This window comes from Canis lupus, chromosome 2, assembly GCF_048164855.1.
Source record: "Canis lupus baileyi chromosome 2, mCanLup2.hap1, whole genome shotgun sequence".
NCBI lineage: Eukaryota > Metazoa > Chordata > Mammalia > Carnivora > Canidae > Canis > Canis lupus.
In genome coordinates this window covers 43,251,251-43,271,115 of record NC_132839.1, presented here as the reverse complement: position 1 = coordinate 43,271,115, position 19,865 = coordinate 43,251,251, and the positions used below count along the sequence as shown (strand labels likewise).

At 47.5% G+C, this 19,865-nt stretch overlaps 1 protein-coding gene across 4 annotated transcripts in view; it reads right to left on the bottom strand.

The window, feature by feature from the left end:
* Nucleotides 1-17,856, bottom strand: part of IGF1R (insulin like growth factor 1 receptor) — a 302,878-nt gene extending 285,022 nt beyond the window's left edge. Inside the window, exon 1 of one of the 4 annotated variants that reach the window (XM_072797447.1) lies at nt 17,716-17,856. In XM_072797447.1, coding sequence (XP_072653548.1) covers nt 17,716-17,809 — 94 coding nt within the window. In that variant the 5' untranslated portion in view covers nt 17,810-17,856. Of the gene's footprint in view, nt 1-15,596; nt 15,999-16,508; nt 16,624-16,660; nt 16,745-17,715 lie in introns of those variants that run through there. The other 3 variants (XM_072797464.1, XM_072797485.1, XM_072797474.1) reach the window with 3 other exon arrangements.
* Nucleotides 17,857-19,865: the final 2,009 nt, after the last annotated feature.

Genomic DNA, 19,865 nt, shown 5'->3' with positions numbered 1-19,865 from the left:
AAGAAAACATTATCTGCGATACTCTCTCATTATGGAAAACAAACTCATCTCCAGTGACTCAGCCCAAATCAACGTTTTTTTTGGTGAGGCCTCCCCTGACCTCACATGTCCTCTACTGTGCTCCCATAATACGTGCAAAACCCCCAGCTTGCCTCCTCCCCCATGGCCACCCTGGGCAGGAGTTGGGTCTTCTCAAATCTGTCCCCCACCTCCCCACTGTCTCACATGGTATATGTTCGCAGTTGAATCAATCAAGAAATAAGGTGTTCTTTCTTTTGTAAAATAAAGGCAACACAAAATTTACTATTTTGGCCATTTTTAAGTGCATGATTCAGTGTCCAGAAAGACATTCACACTGTTGCACAATTACCACCACCACCACCACCACCACCACCACCACCAAACTCTTCATCCTACAAAACTTAAAACTCTAAATCCATTAGAAACTAAGTTCCCCTTTGCCTCTCCCCATGGCCCCTGGCAACTGCCATTCTACTTTGTCTCTACAAATCTGACAACTCTAGGTACCTCATATAAGCGGAATGATACATTATTTGGTTTTTTGTGTCTAGCTTTTTTCACTTAGCCTAATATCCCCAGGGTTCATCCATGTTGTGGCCTGTGTCTGAATCTCCTTGTCAAGGCTGCGTAATATTCCATTGCGTGTATATGTCACATTTTGTTTAACCATTCAACAACTGATGGATGCTCAGGTTGCTTCCACCTTTTGGCCACTGCAAATTTATTATGAGCTGCTGTGAACACGGGTATGCAAAAATCTGTTCAGTTCCAGGCTTTCAATTCTTTGAGGTTTATACAAAAGTAAGGTTGCTGGATAAGAATGTAGTTCTACATTTAATTTTTTGAGGAACCACCATACTGTTCTTCCACTGTGACTACAGCATTTACATTCCTAGCAGCAATGCACCAAGGTTCCAATTTCTTTACATCCTTGCCAACACTTGTTATTTTCAATTTTTTTGATAATCACCATCCTAATGGGTGTGAAGTGGCTCTGATTTGCATTTCCCTAATGACGAGTAATGTGAGCATCTTTTCATGTCCTTATAAGAAATACGTTTTAAACCAAAGGAATGAACTCCTCCTCCTCCTCAGAGAGCTTTTTCTCACAAAAAAAAAAAAAAAAAAAAAGAAAAGCACCATCACTTCCTTTGAGTTTACTAGGTTAAGTGGTTCCAATTCAAAATACATTTCCCTTGGAAACACCACCATAGGGGATGGTCCCCTAGCAAGACCACCCAAGCCCAACTCCTGAAAGAAGACTAAGCCTGAATCCCAATCCTGGGAAGTAAAAACCCTATACAACCCAAGGTTGCAGACCAAGAGGACAGTTCCTCCTCACTGTCCCAGAGGAAGGTTCACCAGCAAACATTTACTAACCAGGTGCCACTTCTTTCCCTTTTTTTTTTTTTTTTTTTCCCCAGAGAGCAAGCGAGCATGAATGAGCAGGAGGAGGAACAGAGGGGGAGAGAGAATCTTAAGCAGACTCCACAGCCAGGATAGAGCCCAACACAGGACTTGATCTCGTGGTTCTGAGATCATGCCTGACCTGAAATCAAGAATCAGACATCCAACCAACCGAGCCATACAGGCACCCCACCAGGTGCCATTTCTGCAGCTGGCTTCCCATTGTCTGACTAAAGCCTTCTCTGGCAGTCCCAGGCCCCAGACTCTCGGGACTCCCACATCTGCAAGTAGCCCTCGAACAATAAGGGGCATAGATTCTCAATTTTCCCTACTTCCAAACTGAAATATTTTAATTAGTTTTTCTAGATATATATCGTGCTTTTTGGACCTTATGTCCTAAATTTAGCCTGGGGATAGCACTCTCAGCACCAACTACTCATGTCCTTGACCAGGCAGATCTTGTTCTTCCCTAGAAGGCCACATGATACCTCATCACCTGGCTCTCCCTGAGGGAGGAAGAGTGCTGTGAAGTACGCTGTTCATACTACCATGTGAATGACTCATCTCTGTCATTTGGCCTGACTTATGGACTTTTGGGGGGGATCCAAATAATCCCTCTCCTGGCAGAGAATGTTTTGTGCCCTTCCACAGAGGCAGAAGGGTATCAGGAGGAAAGAGAAACCCAAAGGAGAGAGGTGCATTTTTATCCCCAGAGACAGAGAGGCTGGACAGAGCACTTCTGAAATGCCTCTAGGTAAAACGAAGCTTGAGAATTTTTTTTTTAAGATTTTATTTGTTTATTCATGAGAGACACAGAAAGAGAAAGAGAAAGAGAGAGTCAGAGACACAGGCAGAGGGAGAAGCAGGCTCCATGCAGGGAGCCCAATGTGGGACTCGATCCCAGGACTCCGGGATCACACCGAGCCAAAGGCAGACTCTCAATTCCTGTGCCACCCAGGGATAAGCTCAAGAATATTAATGTGAAGGTCAAAAAAGACAAATGTGGTAAGAGTGAAACACAGAAATCATACACAACCAGGAAGGCACTGATTTAAATAAACAACCTCTAATGTGTAGATCCTCCAACCTTAAGGACAGTAACAGTCAATCCCTAATGCTCATGGCAGACACTCTGTTCTAAGGGATTTATGAGTATTCATTCATGAACACTTGTAACCATCCCCTGAGAGGAATGTCCTTCATCTCCCATTTTACAGATGACAGAGCTGGGGCAGAGAGAGTAAATCAGGTGTCCCAGGCACAGCACAGCTGTAGACTTCTTGTTTTGAGAGGTCCCAGGCTCTAATTCAAATCTTGAAATGGAACCTAGACCATCAGACACGACTGGGGGGGAAAGCACCTAGCATATGGAAGAAGGTCTACTTTCCAAAAGGAGAAAACACAGACCCTGTTGAGATACTTAGGCTCTACTTACTCAAACAGTAGAAGATGATTAAAAATTCAGAATTCACTATCCTGATAGCAGAAGAAATACAGAAATCCCCTAGGGCCACATGATGTCACCTTCCCAGGAAACCTCCTGCATTACTGTGTTTTGTAATGTTATTTGTCTAGTGAAAACAGTTCCAGTCGTAGAACAGGCAGCACGAATCTACTAGCACCAATCGCAGGCTAAGGACTGATGATTGTTTCTCATCAAGAACTATGCCATGTGCCCAGTAGGACTTAAAAATATAAATCAACAGGAGTTAAAAAACACCAGCAGCAAAGCCCAGACCTGGACGCAAAGTTGGCTCCTCTTTCAAACAAATCATTTCTCATTCCTCTCAGCCTGTGCGGTGAGGGTTGGAAATAGCCCTGCAAGGTCTGCCAGCACTGCCAGGGGGGTGGGGGTGGGCAGGTCAGGGGCCCCTCTCTGGCTATCCCAACCACAGGAAGCCAAGGCCAGGTCCAAGTGAGGTCCACCCAATCCAGCTCAGGTGGAAACAAGGGTCATCTTTCACCTGGCCTCCCCTAGAAAGTTAAAAAGCAGGTGCCCTGGTGATTGATTGGAGAGTACTCCCTGGAAAGTTTTCACTTTGAGAGTCAGTCTGGAGGCTGCATTATGACCACAGTTTGTTATTTATTTATAAGACTTTACTTATTCACGAGAGACACACAGAGAGAGGCAGAGACATAGGCAGAAGGAGAAGTAGGCTCCCTGTGGGGGAGCCTGATGCGGGACTTGATCCCAGGACCCCGGGATCACGACCTGAGCCGGTACCTGTTGGGCCCCTGGTCAAGGTAAGGGCTCCTCCACGGGAGTTTTTCTGAAGGCCAGGGCAGCAGTTTCCAAAGGTCTCTGCTGTGTCAATTACCTCATTGGAGACTGATCCTCCTGCGTCTCCGTCATCTACACCTTCCCTGGTACCCCAACCCTGAGCCAGGCAAGAGGCCAGAGCAGCCTCCCCAGCACCCTTCCACCAGGGAGCTCCAGGGTTCAAAGAGCTTCAGAGCTCCCCACTCCCTACCCATTGTTGAGTCCCTTCATGGGTCCACTGGTGCTAAGGCCCAGGCCCAGTGAGTACTGCCACCCCCTCAGCCACCCACCAAGGGCCCTGCTCACCTGGAGTGCTACCCCCTGGAATCCTGAGTCAGACTCCCTGATGCTTCTCAAATCCCCCTACAGCTCACACACATCTCTGCAGCCTTAGTCAGTGTCCATTATTAAGCACTGAACACATGTGCCTGGGACCATTCACCAGAATCTGACTCTCCCCAACTGGAGAGTAAGCCTCCTGAGGAGAGCAGGGTGAGAGCAGTACACATGTTTTCCATATGCACTCAGAGGAGCTGAGGCCATCGGAGGTCTTGATGTCAGAAGCTGGGCTTCATAACCTCCCCACCTCCTATCTTGTACCTCTCTTTAAAAAAAAAAAAAAAAATTATTTGAGAGAAAGAGTCAGAGCACAGGGGGAGGGGGGGGGGAACAGAGGAAGAGGGGCAAGCAGACTCTGCTGAACAGGGGAGTCCAACACGGGACTCGATCCCAGGACCCTGGGATCATGACTTGAGCCCAAGTCAAGAGTCGCATGCTTCACTGCCTGAGCCCCCACGTGCGACCAACCCTTAGATGGGATATCACCTTGAATGTTAAGGATCCACAGGAGCCAGCCTGGTTCGGTTAAAGTCAACTTCTCTTGTGGCTCAGAGAGACAGCCTGTTAGTAGTTCCAGAGGCTGAGCTTGAGGCTCAGACTTTATGGGTTTCAAACATTTCATTGTAGGTAAGGGAAAGGAGGTCCACCCTCGAGTGATGATGCCCAATGCTGGGGAGAAAGCTAGAGGCTACAAGCCCTGGAGAGAGGCCAGCAGGACCACCAAGGCATATGGAAAAGACCCAGATAAAAACACACCTTTGTTGGATGTGCTCTATCTGCCAGTTCTGCTGGGCATCTCAGGTATGTTATTGCTAATCTCCTATCATCCCAAGTATCCCAAACTGCAGATGGGGACACTGAAGCCTGTAGCTCCTGTGCAGTATGCCTCCCTGCATCAGAGAGAGGGAGGCAGAGAGGTGTTTGAGGAGATGGGGCTTCAAAAGCAGTGCTCCCCACACGCAAACCCCACTGACAGGGGCAGATGAAAGTCAGGTGCTATACTGGCTTGTCCCGGTGAGTCCACATCCACCCTGTTGAACATTCACATGGCAATTTTGTAAGACATTCTTTTACAAGGTACGCTTGAAATTAACATGCCAGGTTCAAATGATTATGTTTACATTTTCTGTAAGAAATATCTCACCTCAAAAAAAAAAAAAAAAAAGAAGAAGAAGAAGAAAAGAAATAACCCGCCTCACCAGTCTCCTTGGGAGCACGAAGCTTTTAAGGATAATTTCTTAGGTGTTAATTAGTTTCAGGAGTCCTCTTCACACCATCCCAGACAAGTCAACTTCCAGAGCCAGGGGTCAGGAAGCTGACTTCACCTTCACTGGTTCCACGATGAGACCAGTCAAAAGCCTTGGCCAGAACCCAAAAGGAAAGGGTGGCACTCAAGGGATGAGGGGCCTTTAGGATTGGCTGCTATCCCTGTCAGGATCCAAGGCAAAAATTCCCTGGCCTCACCAAGAAAACAGTGCAAGAAACAGAAGCACACATATGTTCACAGTATTTCTGCTGGTTCCAAGTAGACCTTCCGAAGAACTCCACCTCTTTCTATCTTGTGTCTTGGGGATCTGAAGGCTGTAAAGGTCATGAGAAATGACCCAGGCCTGCCCTGTGATTTTTGGAGAGTGAGACCAAGCAGTCAGCAGCTGCAGAGGAGGTGGCATCCACCTGGCCCCAAGACTCCACCCAGGTCCTCAGCATCAGGCCACACCTGTACCACACAGCATAGCACAGCCTGGCTGCCTGTGTCCAGTCAGGCATCCGGCATCACCACAGTTTACAAGTGGCCCACTACCAACAACTGGTGGTAATGAAGGACTCACAAAATCCTATCTGTAGGGAACTTACAGAACATGGTCTCCCTTCACAGAGATGGGGCAGCCTTGACACAGGGCTGGACTCACAAATAGCCTTTCCAGGAGTTTTAAGATTTTTGTTCACCTCCAATGTGCAAAAAGCCTGATGAAAGAATGATTTTAAAGATAATTTTATTGCATTCAACTTCTACATAGTAGTAACTAGCATGATAAAATGTTTCTGCTGGCAGGAGCTATAATGAAAAGATGATGATGAATTTGTTGTACGAGTGCTTCAAAGTGAATGGGAGGGGGAAAGGGGAGGGGATTTATCCCCCAAAGAAGTCTTCTGTTTGAGGTCTTCCTATGTACCAGACACCAGGCCATGTGCTGGGAATTCAGAGATGACCAAGGTACCATTCCCCTCCCCAAACACTGGGAGAAAGAATATAGGGGAAATATACCAATAGAGCTACAGAGTGTCACCAGGCCACCCTGCATGCAGAATCAGGGCTATCAGGGTGAAATAGTAGCTAATGCTCAAAGAAGCTTTCCAGAGGGCAAACTGGTAACAGAGTTGTTTTAAGCAGAGGGGCTTCCACCAGCCAAGGCAGAGACTTGAATGAGTACAGCCTGTTTGAGACAGAGCTGAAGGAGTCGTTCAAAACATCTGAGATGATGATACACTGCAGTCCTCTCTTGGCCAAAGAAATGATTTCCAAATTAAAAATAATAAAAAGCAATCATGGGGAAACTAGAAACTTTCGAGATGTAAAGAAGAATAATCACCTATACACTAAGTGTTGTCTCCGCTAAGGAAGTGAGAAAGTGAGTTCTCAAAATACCAAAAAGCATTAAACCAAACACAGAAAAATACTTAACAAAATACATATGATGTAAAGACCTGACACCAGTAACCGAAGTGTCTGTTCTCCATTAGGAATTCTGACTGGTGAACATTTTTTTAATAAATATAAATTTAAAAGCTTTTATTTATTTGAGAGAAAGGGAGAACAAGTAGGGGGGAGTGGCAGAGGGAGAAGGAGAAGCAGGCTCCCCACTGAGTAGGGAGTCCAATGCAGGGCTTGAACCCAGGACTCTGGTATCATGACCTGAGCCTAAGGCAGACGCTTAACAGACTGAGCCACCCAGGCACCCCACTGGTGAATATCTTAACTACATTAAAATTGCCCAAGGCAACATCTGCAAGAATGATAATTAAAGTTTTACCACATATTTCAGTAGAGCAATAGGAAGTAAATCTTGCTTTGTTTTTCAAAATGAATTAGTAAGGTTTTTTAATATCTCTAATCTCAAAAGAAATGTTTTAGAACTTTTTATTTCTTTATTTGGGATTTTTTTAAAAAAAGATTTTATTTATTGATTTGAAATAAAGAGAGAGAAAGCATGGGGGGGGGGGGGCAAAGGGAGAGGGGGAAGCAGGCTCCCCACCATGCAGGAAGCCTGACACCAGTCTTGATCTCAGGACCCCAGGATCATGACACTTCACTAAGTGAGCCACCCAGCCTCCTCAGAACTTTTTATTTATTAAAGTCCTGTAAAATCATCTTAAATTCTGAATTGTGAAAGGTACACTAGATATAACTCTGCCAAAGTTGTTTACATCACTTAGGAAGACCCTAATTGTAGCTAATTCTTATATAGCAATCTTAATCCAAAGCCATATCCCAATGGTTTCTACAGATGCCTGCAGTCCCCACATTTTCCTGGAACTGGTTCCCAGGAACCAAGCCAGAATGCAAAATCTACAGCACCGGGAAGTGTGTGGGGGTGAAGCCGGGAAGGAGGAGGAGATTGCTATCTTCATCCATCGGCACCAGCTCCGTTAAATAAGTCACCAAAGAGGCTGAATTTCTTTTCTGGCCACTAGGTGTCGCCTACGCATTAGTGAGGTGGGCAAAGCACACTGGCCACTTCAAAGGTGCTGGCAGAAACGGACAACTGAAGAATTAGGGGAGAAAGCAAAATAAAGAGATCTCTGAACTGGAAGGTGAACTACAGCGGTTTACCACTATCAGCTGAAAAAAGGCAAAGTCCTACTACTGAGCTTTAACGAGTAAAATGCATCTTGTTAAGCACTTTAGCAAAATTAAGTGTTTGGTTTTTTTTTTAAGATTCTATTTATTTATTCATGAGAGACACAGAGACATAGGCAGAGGGAGAAGCAGGTTCCATGCAGGGACCCCGATACGGGATTCGATCCCGGGACTCCAGGATCACGCCCTGGGCCGAAGGCAGACGCTAAACCGCTGAGCCACCCAGGGATCCCCAAAATTAAGTTTTATTGTAGAACATTTATTAAGCACCTACTATATGTCAGGCTTTATATCCATCACATGTAAATGACAAGGGCAGTCAAATATCTAGCGTGTCCTATATTTCTAGCACTATCCAAAGAACACCTACCTCTGTTCAAGAACGTCACATCCATAAGAGTAGTAGTAACAAGCTGAATTCTGAGCGGCTTAGTATATGTCAGCCTCTGTTCTAAGCACTTGGCATATGTATTAATTCACTTAATTTTTATAAAGGATGTATTAAGTAGGTCCTACTAAAATCATAGTTTCACAGACAAGGAAGCTGAGGCACAGGAAGATTAAGCAATTTGCCTGAGAGCTTAGTTACCAAGGACCTGAGATTCAAACAAGCTCTTCGGTTCCACTGCTCTCTACAGCTTCATAAAATGACAACAGCTCAGGTACAAGACAAAACAAATCACCACTGTTAACTAGCACAGTAGTGGTTACAAACTCATATGGGAGTCAGGGGGAAGTTAGGTCTATAGAAGTTAGAGTAATCTGAAAAGCTTCATGAAAGAAGAGGAATCTGAGTCAGAAATGAAAGGGTGTCATCTCAAATCTATCAAAACCACAGAACAAGGGAAATGAATTTCCTGACTTAGCATTCCACCTTTAGATAGCTACCATCTGTGGGGCACCTGGGGGAGTTCAGTGGGTTAAGTGTCTGCCTTTGACTCAGGCTTTGACTCAGGTCGTGATCCAGGGGTCCTGGGATGAGCCCTGCATCAGGCTCCCTGCTCAGCAGGGAGTCTGCTTCTCCCTCTCCCTCTGCCCCTCCCCCCTGCTTATGCATGCTCTCTCTCTTTGGCTCTCACTTTCTCAAATAAATTAAAATAAAAATGTTTAGATAGCTACCATCCTGTCCCTATTTTATAGATCTGAAACCTAGAGATTTTAAAAATAAAACTACATCCCCCCAATTTTTCTGATTCTAGTTTTCTAAATACGTTAGAAAGTGTTTTTATGTTGTTGTTTAATGAGAAAAGGAGAAAATTTCCCAGCTATTTTAAATGTCTACATTTCTGTTGAGACTCAAAAAAATAACTTGTTCACAGCCAAAGACCTAATTGGCAGCAAAGGAGAAACCAGAACCAGGTGACTTTGCTGTGCCCTAGAGTAGCACTTGCTACTATTTGGTATGAGGGTAGCAGAGCAGCAAAAAGGAAAAACATTCCAGACGATGAACGCAGCAGGAACAAAACCATGGAGACAGGGATGGCATGGCTTATTTACCGCAGAGCTCAAGCATGGGTGCTGTGGAGTGCTGGGAATTAACACAGGATCCCTACTGCAAAGTCATACTAAGGATTTATCACAGCCCATACCGAGGAGCCTTGGACTCACTTATTGGACCACAATGCAGCACTACAAAAGGCACACTATGAGAATTTGAAGCTGGATGATCTAGCAAACCAGAGAGAGGGCACAGGAGTCAAAGTGGTGGCTCAAAGGCCAGCTGAGCATCTCTCTAGAGAGAGGATGCAGGCCTGGCCTGGACTAGGGTGGAGCCAGAATCAGGAGCAAATCTGAATGATTTCAAGGGACTCAGTGAGGTAGAAAGGAAACATTCAATTAACCAGTCTCCCCAGAAAAGAAGGAGTTGAAGAACTAAAATTTAACTAAAAACTCCATCCTGATCCAATACTCGTTGCTGGAAATATTATTGAGGTACATGTTAGAAAGAAAAATCCAAATATATCTCCCAACCATTTAAAGGGATGATATCAAAATAATTTCCTGTAACCAAACTATACCATGTTGCGACCTAACATATGCCGTGAACTCATTATCCACAGAAATCAGACAACAGAACTACGGAAAGCTGAACAGCAGATCTTCCTCTGTCACTGGTCTCTTTGTTCATTTGTTTTCATGGCAATCTGTGCTTCTCTTTCAAATTCTGAGTCTGTGAGCTTGTGTATTATCCCACAATTATGAGACCCCGGAAAAGAAGATGGAGAGAATAAATTCAGGACAACGCAGATAAATCTGAGCCCACATCTGATGAAGATTTTACAATTTAAATAAAGCTAATGACTTAGAAAACTGTTTGCCACCTGATACAGCCAGATGGATCATGGACCTCACACCTTGGCTTTCTCTATGCTTCCAACTTTTTCCCGGGAAGTTATTAAATGTCCTTCAGATACTTCAAATTTGGGGAAGCCTGTTATGCATAAATTCATCTCTCCCTAATTAGCGTCAGACTTCTGTTCCTTAACTATTAACTAAAACTATTAACTAAAGTTTTCCTAACACAAATTGGTGCTGTCTTATTTACTTTGTCAAATTTTTTAAAGATTTTATTTATTTGAGAGAGAGCACAAGCAGGGGAGCAGCAGGCTGAGGAAGAGGGAAAAGTAAGCTTCCCACTGAGCAGGAAGCCTGGTGTGGGACTCGATCCCAGGACCCTGAGATCATGACCTGAGCCAAAGACAGACACTTAACTGACTGAGCCACCCAAGCACCCCTCAAGTATATATTTCCAATGACCAATTTTATAGAAACAAACCACCCACTAACTATATTTTACAGGAGAGGATAAGCTGAAAGTAGGCATCCAAAATATCTCAGGAAAATTTAAAAGTTTTGCTCTATAAAACATTTATGCGTTAAGGCTGTCAAAATATATTTGTTCTCCCATGTCAAGAGTAATTTAAACAGCAGTATGCATACACCTGAATTACCAAACTGAAAATAATCCCAAAGCTAGTTTAAGGAAAGCTAGTGCCAGGTTAAAAAGAAAGTAGCCATACAAAAATATACAAGACAGAAACAATGAACTCATTTAAAACTGTCAGAATTTGAATGAATGGATGGAAAACACAATTTTGAACAAACAGCATTTTTATGATATAATTATTACTGAAGTAGATGTCTGTCTTGTTAAGAGGTCTAAGACAGTGAGGAGTAAGATAAAAGAATAAAGTTTCAGCTCCCCCCACCCCACCAAGAACCTTCTGGACCAGGAATAGTATACTTCTGAAGTCTTTAAATATAAATGCTTTTTAAAAAGAAATCCAGACTATTATAATGTAAGCAATTTAAGGCAGGCATAGCTCTCTCTTGGCAGCATTTGGTGGCACCAGTCATATGCACCCCCATGTGGATAAGCCACCAACTACTTCAGATAAGAAAGTATGAGCTGCAAGACCATCAGCCATCATATATGAGCAAAGTCACTCAACTCCATGGACGCATTCCCAGCAACTTATAAAGTAAGCCATCACCAGCACTAACCAAGGAGAGGATAAATATGAGAGTAAAGTCAGCCCCCCTATCCCTACTTAACTTTTCTCAGTCACAAATAACAGTAACAATACACTGTAAAAGTCACTGCAATGCTAGGCATTCACCCCTCATCATAAAAGAAACTACTTGCTGTTGTGTTCTGGTAAAATCTGAATAGCAATCTCTAAGTTTAAAAAGTCTTGTAGCCAGGGCACAAAAAAAAGAAAGAAAAATGACAGCCTTGCTTGCTAGTTTGTTTCCTTAATGTTCTAAGTAAACATAGCAAGTGATTACTATGGTTTGATTTATACCTTTAAAAACGTACATAAAATATTTTATGCTATTGGAATGAATTTTTAAACATAAAGACCTGAGTCCAGTAAGTGTTCAATGTGCATTTACTGAGAAAGCCATAGGAGGGGAAAAATAAAACTATTTCTCAATTCAAGTAAAGAAATATTTAAGATTTTGAAATGGATCCACTTCAGAAGCCATATAAAGTTGGCAATAACTGAAAAAAAAAGTAGGAAAATCTTTAAGACTGATATCTGAGGCTTTGCGACATGAGTAAAACTGATGCTTTCAAAGTGGAAAACAATCTAGTCTTCAAAAGTTCAGAAGTCTCAAAATCAAAGGAATTGTTACTACTTCAGTCAAAAAAGGCCACCACAATTTAACAAAAGAAACAAACTTCACCATGCCAAGAGAATATGCATTTATTGCGGTAACAACCTGACTTGTTTTTCAAGATCCTGTGTTTACTGATCATTTTATACACATACCCCTTTTCAGAACAAATCAGTTTTTACTGATCCTTGGAGGTGGGAGAGGGAAGTGTAACACATATCTCCCAGTTTTAACCTTTCCAAATACTGAAAATCAGTTATGTTCCCCAAATGTCAACAAGTCTCAGTGTGCACAAACATCAGGACTGTTGCATGTACTGCCCCCTCATCACCTTAAGTTAACAGGAAAACCTTCTCTTGATAATCTGATGCCAAACACCGTTTTCAAGGACAGGTCAGAATGCTTCATTCATTATTCACTTTGTTGTCTTTAGAGTGTTCAGAATTTTCCTTCAGAAAATTTCTCAGAGAAATTGAGAAACTATACCTCAATCACATGTGCAACCATTATATATTTAGTACAGTTGAGAGGAGTGCATCTCTTGGACTCAGATAGCACCTGTCCTAGGTTGGCTAAGAAAAGCTGCTCAAAGCAAGTTGGCTGGCAGGCAAAGATACCTGTTCGTATGATTTTTAAAGGAGTTTTGAAAACAAATTGAAGTAAACCACAACCCAGAGAGAAACATGGCTTCTATTTTTTACGATTAAAGAAAGATTTCAAGGTTTAGTTTCCTCAATCTTCTTCTTACCCCTTCACACCTTTAAAAACCGCGAGCTCTTTTAAATATGAAGCCTTACAATTAAGAAATTTCCTAATAATTTCCAGAAAGCTAAGCAATGTGTAAATCCAGAACAGTTTTGAAATAAGTTCCATCTTCCTTACAACTCAAAACATGCCATGCAACATTCATGTACACACCTGTAACTCCTCAAATTTTGGCAAAAGGTAACTGTAACACTCACACTTTTAATCACAATTGTCATAACCAAGGTTCTAAAAAAGCAGTGAGCCTGTGCAAAGATGGGTAAATGTGTCCTATGCGTGACACTGCAGTAGAATGTAATATGTTAAGGTGGCAAAAATGGTACAACACAGACCTTTTTAAAAAGATTTTTAACTAATTTGAAAGAGACAGCATGAGTGAGAGGGAGGAACAAAGGAAGAGGGAGAAGCACACTCCCCACTGAGCAGAGAGCCCAATGAGGGGCTCCATCCCAGGACCCAGAGATTATGACCTGAGCCTAAGGCAGATGCTCAGCCTCAATTGAATGAGCCACCCTGATGCCCCTACAAAACAGACCTTTAAAGAAGACTCAGCAACACTGGTTTACTTAACATCTTAGGTCTATAGAAATGTTCTTAAAGGGCCTTTAAAATGCTGTTTGCTGTCAGTTTGAAAAGTGCCTATCCTGTGCTGAGTCTAAAAAAGATGAATTTCTAAGCAACTTTATTTCATGCAGGAGTTTATAAAATGCCCCAAGGACAAAAGCAAAGTCCTCTCTCTTTTTTAGTTTCTGCATTGCCTAGCATTGGGTCCAGCTTTCATACAGAAGGTGCCTAATAAGTGCTAGCTGGATTCAGTTGCTTCTTATAGCACATTCTCACAAAACAAATGAAACCAGATTTAAAAGGAAGCTACAATCCCTTAGGGGCTCCCCTTGGCAAAACTCTAAGGCAACAAGTGAAAATGATACAGTTGATTTTCATTATGGCCCTGATCTTGCAACAATAAGGACAGGAAACATTTTTATTAGTAAACAAAGCCTTAGACAAAGACCAAAAACAAATGTAAACAACAATTATTCTCTACAGCTTTTCCGATTAAAAGGCCAAGGTAAACCTGGAAAAAGGCATTACAGTTTACAAGCAAAATTGCCTTTGCTGTATTTTTAAATCTTTTGTTCAAGAAATTTTAAATTCAAAAAAGAAAAAAATGCCTCTATGCCTGCAACCACTGCTATCTCTCATAAAGACTGTTTCCTGCTCAAATTCTGGAGCCCTTTTAAAAAAAATAAAATAAGCAAAAACCCCACCACATTCATCTTCGGTCTTTACTACCAGAGTAGTTAACATGGGACGTCAGAAAAAGAAAGTAGAAATTCTTTATCATCTTAAAACAGTACATTATTTCTTTGTTGGAAAACATATGTAAGAAAACTGGAAGTACAAAAAAAAGCCATCCAGACTCGGCTCCTAAACTTTAATCCTGGAAGGACCAACTTTGTTTCAGATGCAGTGAAGGATTTTACTGTCACAAATCTGACTTTCACTAGCATTTGTGTTTCTTTAATCCAACCCCCTAATCCTTAGCTTGAGCTATGTGGAACCAAGATTTCTTTTCCCCCCCGTCCACTTCTCCGGAGACTAAAAAAAGATCTGAATCTTTTCAGATCCCTGGTGCTGATACAGCATCAGCCGTTGGTCTGTTGCACTGCTATAGAGCAAGGATCTGAAAAACTCCATAAATTTAAAAAAAAAAAAAAAAAAACAGACACCAACTTGCTGGAAAATTTTACTTCATAATTTAATCTAATCTCTATGTTCAAAGGAACAGAATGCATTCTTGTCGACCTTCGCAAAGCTCTTACAGAAAAACACAATAGGTTTATTGGAATATAATCTGCATGCCATACAAGTCACTAATTTAAAGTGTACAATTCAACGGGTTTTAGTACGTTTGGAGTTGTACAACCATCACCACGATCTAATTTTAGAACATTTTCATCACCCCCAAAAGAAACCCCATACCCGTTAACAGTCATTCCCTGTCCCTCCACACACAGACAGACACACACACACACACACACACACACACACACGTGTGCGCGCCCCAACCACTAATCTACTTTCAGTATCTACGTATTTGCTCATTCTGGGCTTCATATAAATGGAATCATACAATATGTGGTCTTTGTGACTGACTTCTTTCAGCACCTTAAGGGTTCTTTCAATCAACCTTAGCATATTTCTTATGGTTGGATTTTTCTAATCTTTCTGACATATCAAACATCTAACCTTTTAAACTTCAAATCCTGACCCACACCCTATCCCTTAGAGAGTCTATACTATAATTTGCTATTTAGGTTCTTTCCAAACTTCTTATTCTGGGCTCTTCCTCCGGTAATAAAACACCAACTTCTTTAAGCACTAACCTTTCACATACCTATATTTCTCTGACAATAGGATGTAACTGTGCCGGGGGCAGAAAGATGACTCAATCCTCTTAATGAGATGGCCACAATATTATTTGAAGTGCATGTGGATTTAAAAAAAAGAAGAAGAAAGAGAAGCCATCGGATGATCTGGCTATCACTTATAACTTCCAAGACTCCCTTATTTACATGCTGTTCACATTAAGTTGATCCAAAACAAGCATGTCTGCATGACTTCACCTGCCTCAAAAACTTCTAAATCTTCTAAGTTAAAGATTTAAAAGAAAATCACCCTACTACTGTAGGTTTCAGTGTTCAAAGAGTAAACACTGATCCTTAAATATGCCAACACAAAAAAAAATAATAAATATGCCAACGCAATAAGAACCAACATCATCCCAATTTTTATCACTGTACTAGACAGCCTGAAGAATACCTTTCTCTGATTGGATTCAGTAGTTTATTTCCATCAGCTAAGTCTTCCAGCACCTTTCTGACTGAAAAGTGAACACAGGCTAACACTGAGCTTATCATTTTCTCTTGAAAACTCCAAAACCATGAGAAGGAGCAGACGCTGAGTGAGGACTTGGACAAACCAAATCAGGACTCCGGGTGCCTTCTGGCCATCCATCGGGTTTTCAGGAACCAACAACTTTCAGGGGATCCTTGAGAAAAACTCTGGTCTCTCAGTGTCATGAAAAATGCCTCTTCTCCCCCTATTTTCTTCAGAAGGAGTCGGCTTTTCACAAAGAGTATTTTTCATGAAAATCGCTCCAAACAAGAAGACATCCTATTTTAAAATGCCCGACTCCTTCCTCGAGAAGCAGGGCCATCCCTGGTGTCGTGAATTTCGGAACTTACTAACATTAAAAAAAACTAGAGACATCACGCGTTTCAGTAGCATGCCATAAAAAGAATGGATTGGCTCTCCTGTGGCTTCTCAACTGTAGTTAGCTTTTAGAGGCTAGAAACCCTCTCCTGTCCCCCCAAACACCATCTGTAATCCTTAGAAGGGAGCCGAAAGCCTTTCGTCCAATCCAGGGAGCCGAAAGTTTAGAAAACAAAGAGCAGGAGAGCTCAGATTTGGGGAAGGTCCGGCCTCAATCTGAGGCTTACTCCATGTAGTAAACACTAATTCTTTAAAAGAAATCTCCTCTTACTCCATCATGGACTCATTTCTTACAAAACACTTAAAGAAGGGACTGTTTACACAAACAGCCCTTCCGAATCGCGCCCCACCCCCCCGCCGCCGCCTCCCGATTCCCCCCCTCACTCTTCGAGGCTCAGTCGTGATTTTTTTTCAAAGCTAATTGGCACCACCTGCATACCGTCGGCAAACATTACTCACCAACACACCCTCACCGTTCCCAGCCCCGGTTCTCCGACTGCATGTAAAGTTTAATCGTGCTCAAATTACCCTACCACCGCCAATAGGTCAGTAAAGCACGCTTCAGGCTTTTCGGAGTCCGGAGCCCCCTCCCGTCTCCTCCCTGCACTCACCGTGGGGCCCTAAGTCCTCCCTCGCTCGCTCGCACTTCCCTACCCCTGTCCCACGCTCCCAAAGCAAAAGCTATCAGATTGCAAGTGATAGCGCGTGTGGAGCGATACTGCTTATTAACTTCGTACAAAGGAAGTGCGGGGCGGGGGAGGTAGTGCCGCACAACTCCGGCCACGAACCCAGAACAAAACCCCGTCGCGTCCCCCGCCCGCCCCCGCCGCCCCCGCGGCTCCGCGCACCACACCCCGCGCCCAGGGCCGGGCGCCCAGGTGTGCCCGAGCGGCCCCGCGTCCGAGCACGTGGGTGCGGACGCACGGCGGCTCCGACCGCACACCCAGCCCCGCCGGGACCCAGGAGAGGCGTCCGCCGCCGGGGAGCCCCCGGGCTGCGCAGAGTCCCAGGACCCTGTGGACGCGCTCCCCGGGAAGGCCTGGACGATGCAGACCCCCGACCTTGCAGGGGAGGAGGGGGTTCCCAAGCGGGAGGCCTGCCCCCAACCCCGCGGCCGCACGCACCGAGCAGCTGGGGAACGCGCCGACGAGCGGACCAAAGTGACGGGAAGGGCGGGCCAGGAACCCACACCGCCCGAGGGGCAGAGCGCGCCGGCTGCGAGAGCCGCGCCGGGAGGCTGGAAACGTGTCCCGGGGCTGCGGGGCCTCTCCCGGAGCGCCGCCGCCCCCCGCCCCCGGCCCCCGGCCCCCGCCCCGCAGCCCGGCCCCCGCCGCGCGGGAGCTGTCACCGCCGTCTGCGCGCCGCGCGGGGCCGGGTGGGGGGTGTGCGCGGCGGGGCCCGGGCCGGCGCGAACTTCCCCGACGGAGTCCCGGCGCGGGCTGGGCCGCGGGGCAACGAGCGCCGCCCGAGACCGACACCCGAGACCGACACCCGAGACCGAGACCCGCGGCCCGCGAGGCGGCCCTTCCCGCGCGAGGGCGCGCCGAGCCCCGCACACCCCCGGGCCCGACAGCTGCGACCGCGGCAACTCGGGTTTCGCAAACAGGGCGCAGCCCCTCGGAGGGAAAGTTCCCGCAGTGGCCGCGGGCGGCGGGCACATACTCACTTTCTCCACTCGTCGGCCAGAGCGACAGCGCGGCGGAGAGAAACACGAGCCCCCACAGCGAGGTCGGGGACCCTCCTCCGGAGCCAGACTTCATTCCTTTTATTTGGGACGAAATTCCCCTCTCTCAAAAAAAATTTTTTTTTCTTTAAAAAAAAAAAGAAAAAAAAGGAAAAGGAAAAAGAAACAGGAAAAAAAAAAAAAAACGGGAAAGAAAAAGTCTCCAACTCAGTCTTCGCCCCCCCCCCCCCCAAAACGGGCGAAGGAAACAATACTCGGCAGGCGGCGCCGGCCGGGGACCCTCCGGGCGCGGGGCGGGCGGGCGGCGGCCGGGGCGGCCCCTCAGCGCCGGCAGCCTCGGCCCAGGGCTCGGCGGAGTCGGGAACCCGAGGCGCTCCGGGGCGGGCTGTCGGCGTCGTCGGCCTCCATTTTCAAACCCAGAGAGGCAGGAGGGGGGAAACTGCACGGAAAGGGGGCAAAGCCCAAATTCGTCTCGGCGGAGAAAAACAAACCCGACCCCAGGCGGAGGGGTGGCCGTCCGACAGCCGAGCCTCCGCGGCGGGAGGGCGCGACGCAGTTGGCGAGACCGCCCCGAAGTCCGGGTCGCGGGCGAGGCCGGCCGGGGGCAGAAATGCGGAGTAAAAATGAATGAGCGGCTCCCCCTCCTCCTCCGCTCGCCGCCGCCTCCTCCCTCAGCGCCGCCGCCGCCGCCGCCGCCGCCGCCGCCGCCGCCGCCGCGAGCTCCTTCCCAAATCCAGAACACACACAAAGCGGCGGGCCGGCCGCGCCGCGCTCAGCACTCCCGCCGCGCCGCCCGGGCTCCGCGCCGGCCCCCGCCCGGCCCCCGCCCGGCCCCCGCCGGCCCCCGCCGCCGCCCGCCGCCGCCCGCCCGGCCCCCGCTGCCGCCGGCTCCGCGCGCGGGGGCTCCGGCTCGCTGAAGGTCAAAGCCGAGGCGCGCCACGCGCCGTGCAGCTCCCCTCGCGCGGGAGGGGCGTGGAGGGCCCGGGCCCGGGAGCGGGGCCGAGGGTCTGCAAGCGCTGGGCACGGGCGCGCCGGGGGCAGGCGAGCTGGCGGCGTCCCTCTCGCTCGCTCGCCTCTCTCGAGTTCGCCTGGTGCGCTCGCTCCTCCTCGGGTTTTTTCTTTTTTTTTTTCTTTTTTTTTTTTTTTTTTTTTTTTTCCGCTCAGCGGAGTTAATGCTGGTAAACAAGAGCCTCAGCCTCGCCGCGCCGCTGCCGCCGCCGCCGCCGCCGCCGCTGCCACACACTGGGGGCTCGCGCGCGCGAACTCTCGGGGCCGCGCACACGCTCTCGCGCGCACTTCGGAGCGGCCACAGCCGCAGCCGCGGCGCGCCCAGGGCCCGGCCCAGGCCGGCGCGCGCCAAGAGCCGGAGCCCGGGATTCCCGGGACGTGCGGAGCGGAGCCCGGGCGTGGGGTGCGAGGCTGCGAGGCGCCGCCCCCGCCCCCCGCCCCCCGCCCGCGCCCGCGCCCGCGCCGGCACCCGCGCGCGCGCGCCCACACGCTCTCGCCCCCACCCGCACTGCGCCGGCCACCCTGCACGCGCCCTCCCTTCCCGCAAGACTCCAAAAACAATGCCCCCGGCGCCGGCCCGGGCTCGGCGGAGGGGCAGGCTGGGGAGCAGAGGAGGAGGGGAGGGGAGGGGAGGGGAGGGGAGGGGGCCGGAGGGGGCCGGAGGGGGCCGGAGGGGGCGGGGTGAGCGGGCGGTGCGGGGCCGGAGGGGTTCATTGACAACAACAGCGCGGCTGAAAAGCGCGTTTCCCGGGTTCTTGAAAAGCTTCATTGTTTCTTGCAGCTGTTGCAAAAATAAATAAATAAGTGCGTGCATGCGGCATTTTTTTCGCGGCGTGCTGGAAAGCCCGAATGTGGCGGGAGGGGCACACCTGGGAGAAAGGGGACCCCCGAGCTACTAGAGCAGGCACTTTCACGCCAGGCGGGGACGGCCGCGGCCTCCCGACCAGGGAGCTCGGAGTTCTGAGGCTTGCGGGGAGCTGAAGGAAGGGCGCGGCCCGCGTGGCTTGGTCCAGGGGCGCCAGGGGAGACAGCCCGCCGTCCGCCGCGGGCCCCGAGCGGGGGAAGGGGGGCCCAGACAGGCTGCCCCGCGTGCCCAGGGCGCGTCCCCGCGGCGGCCGCCAGGG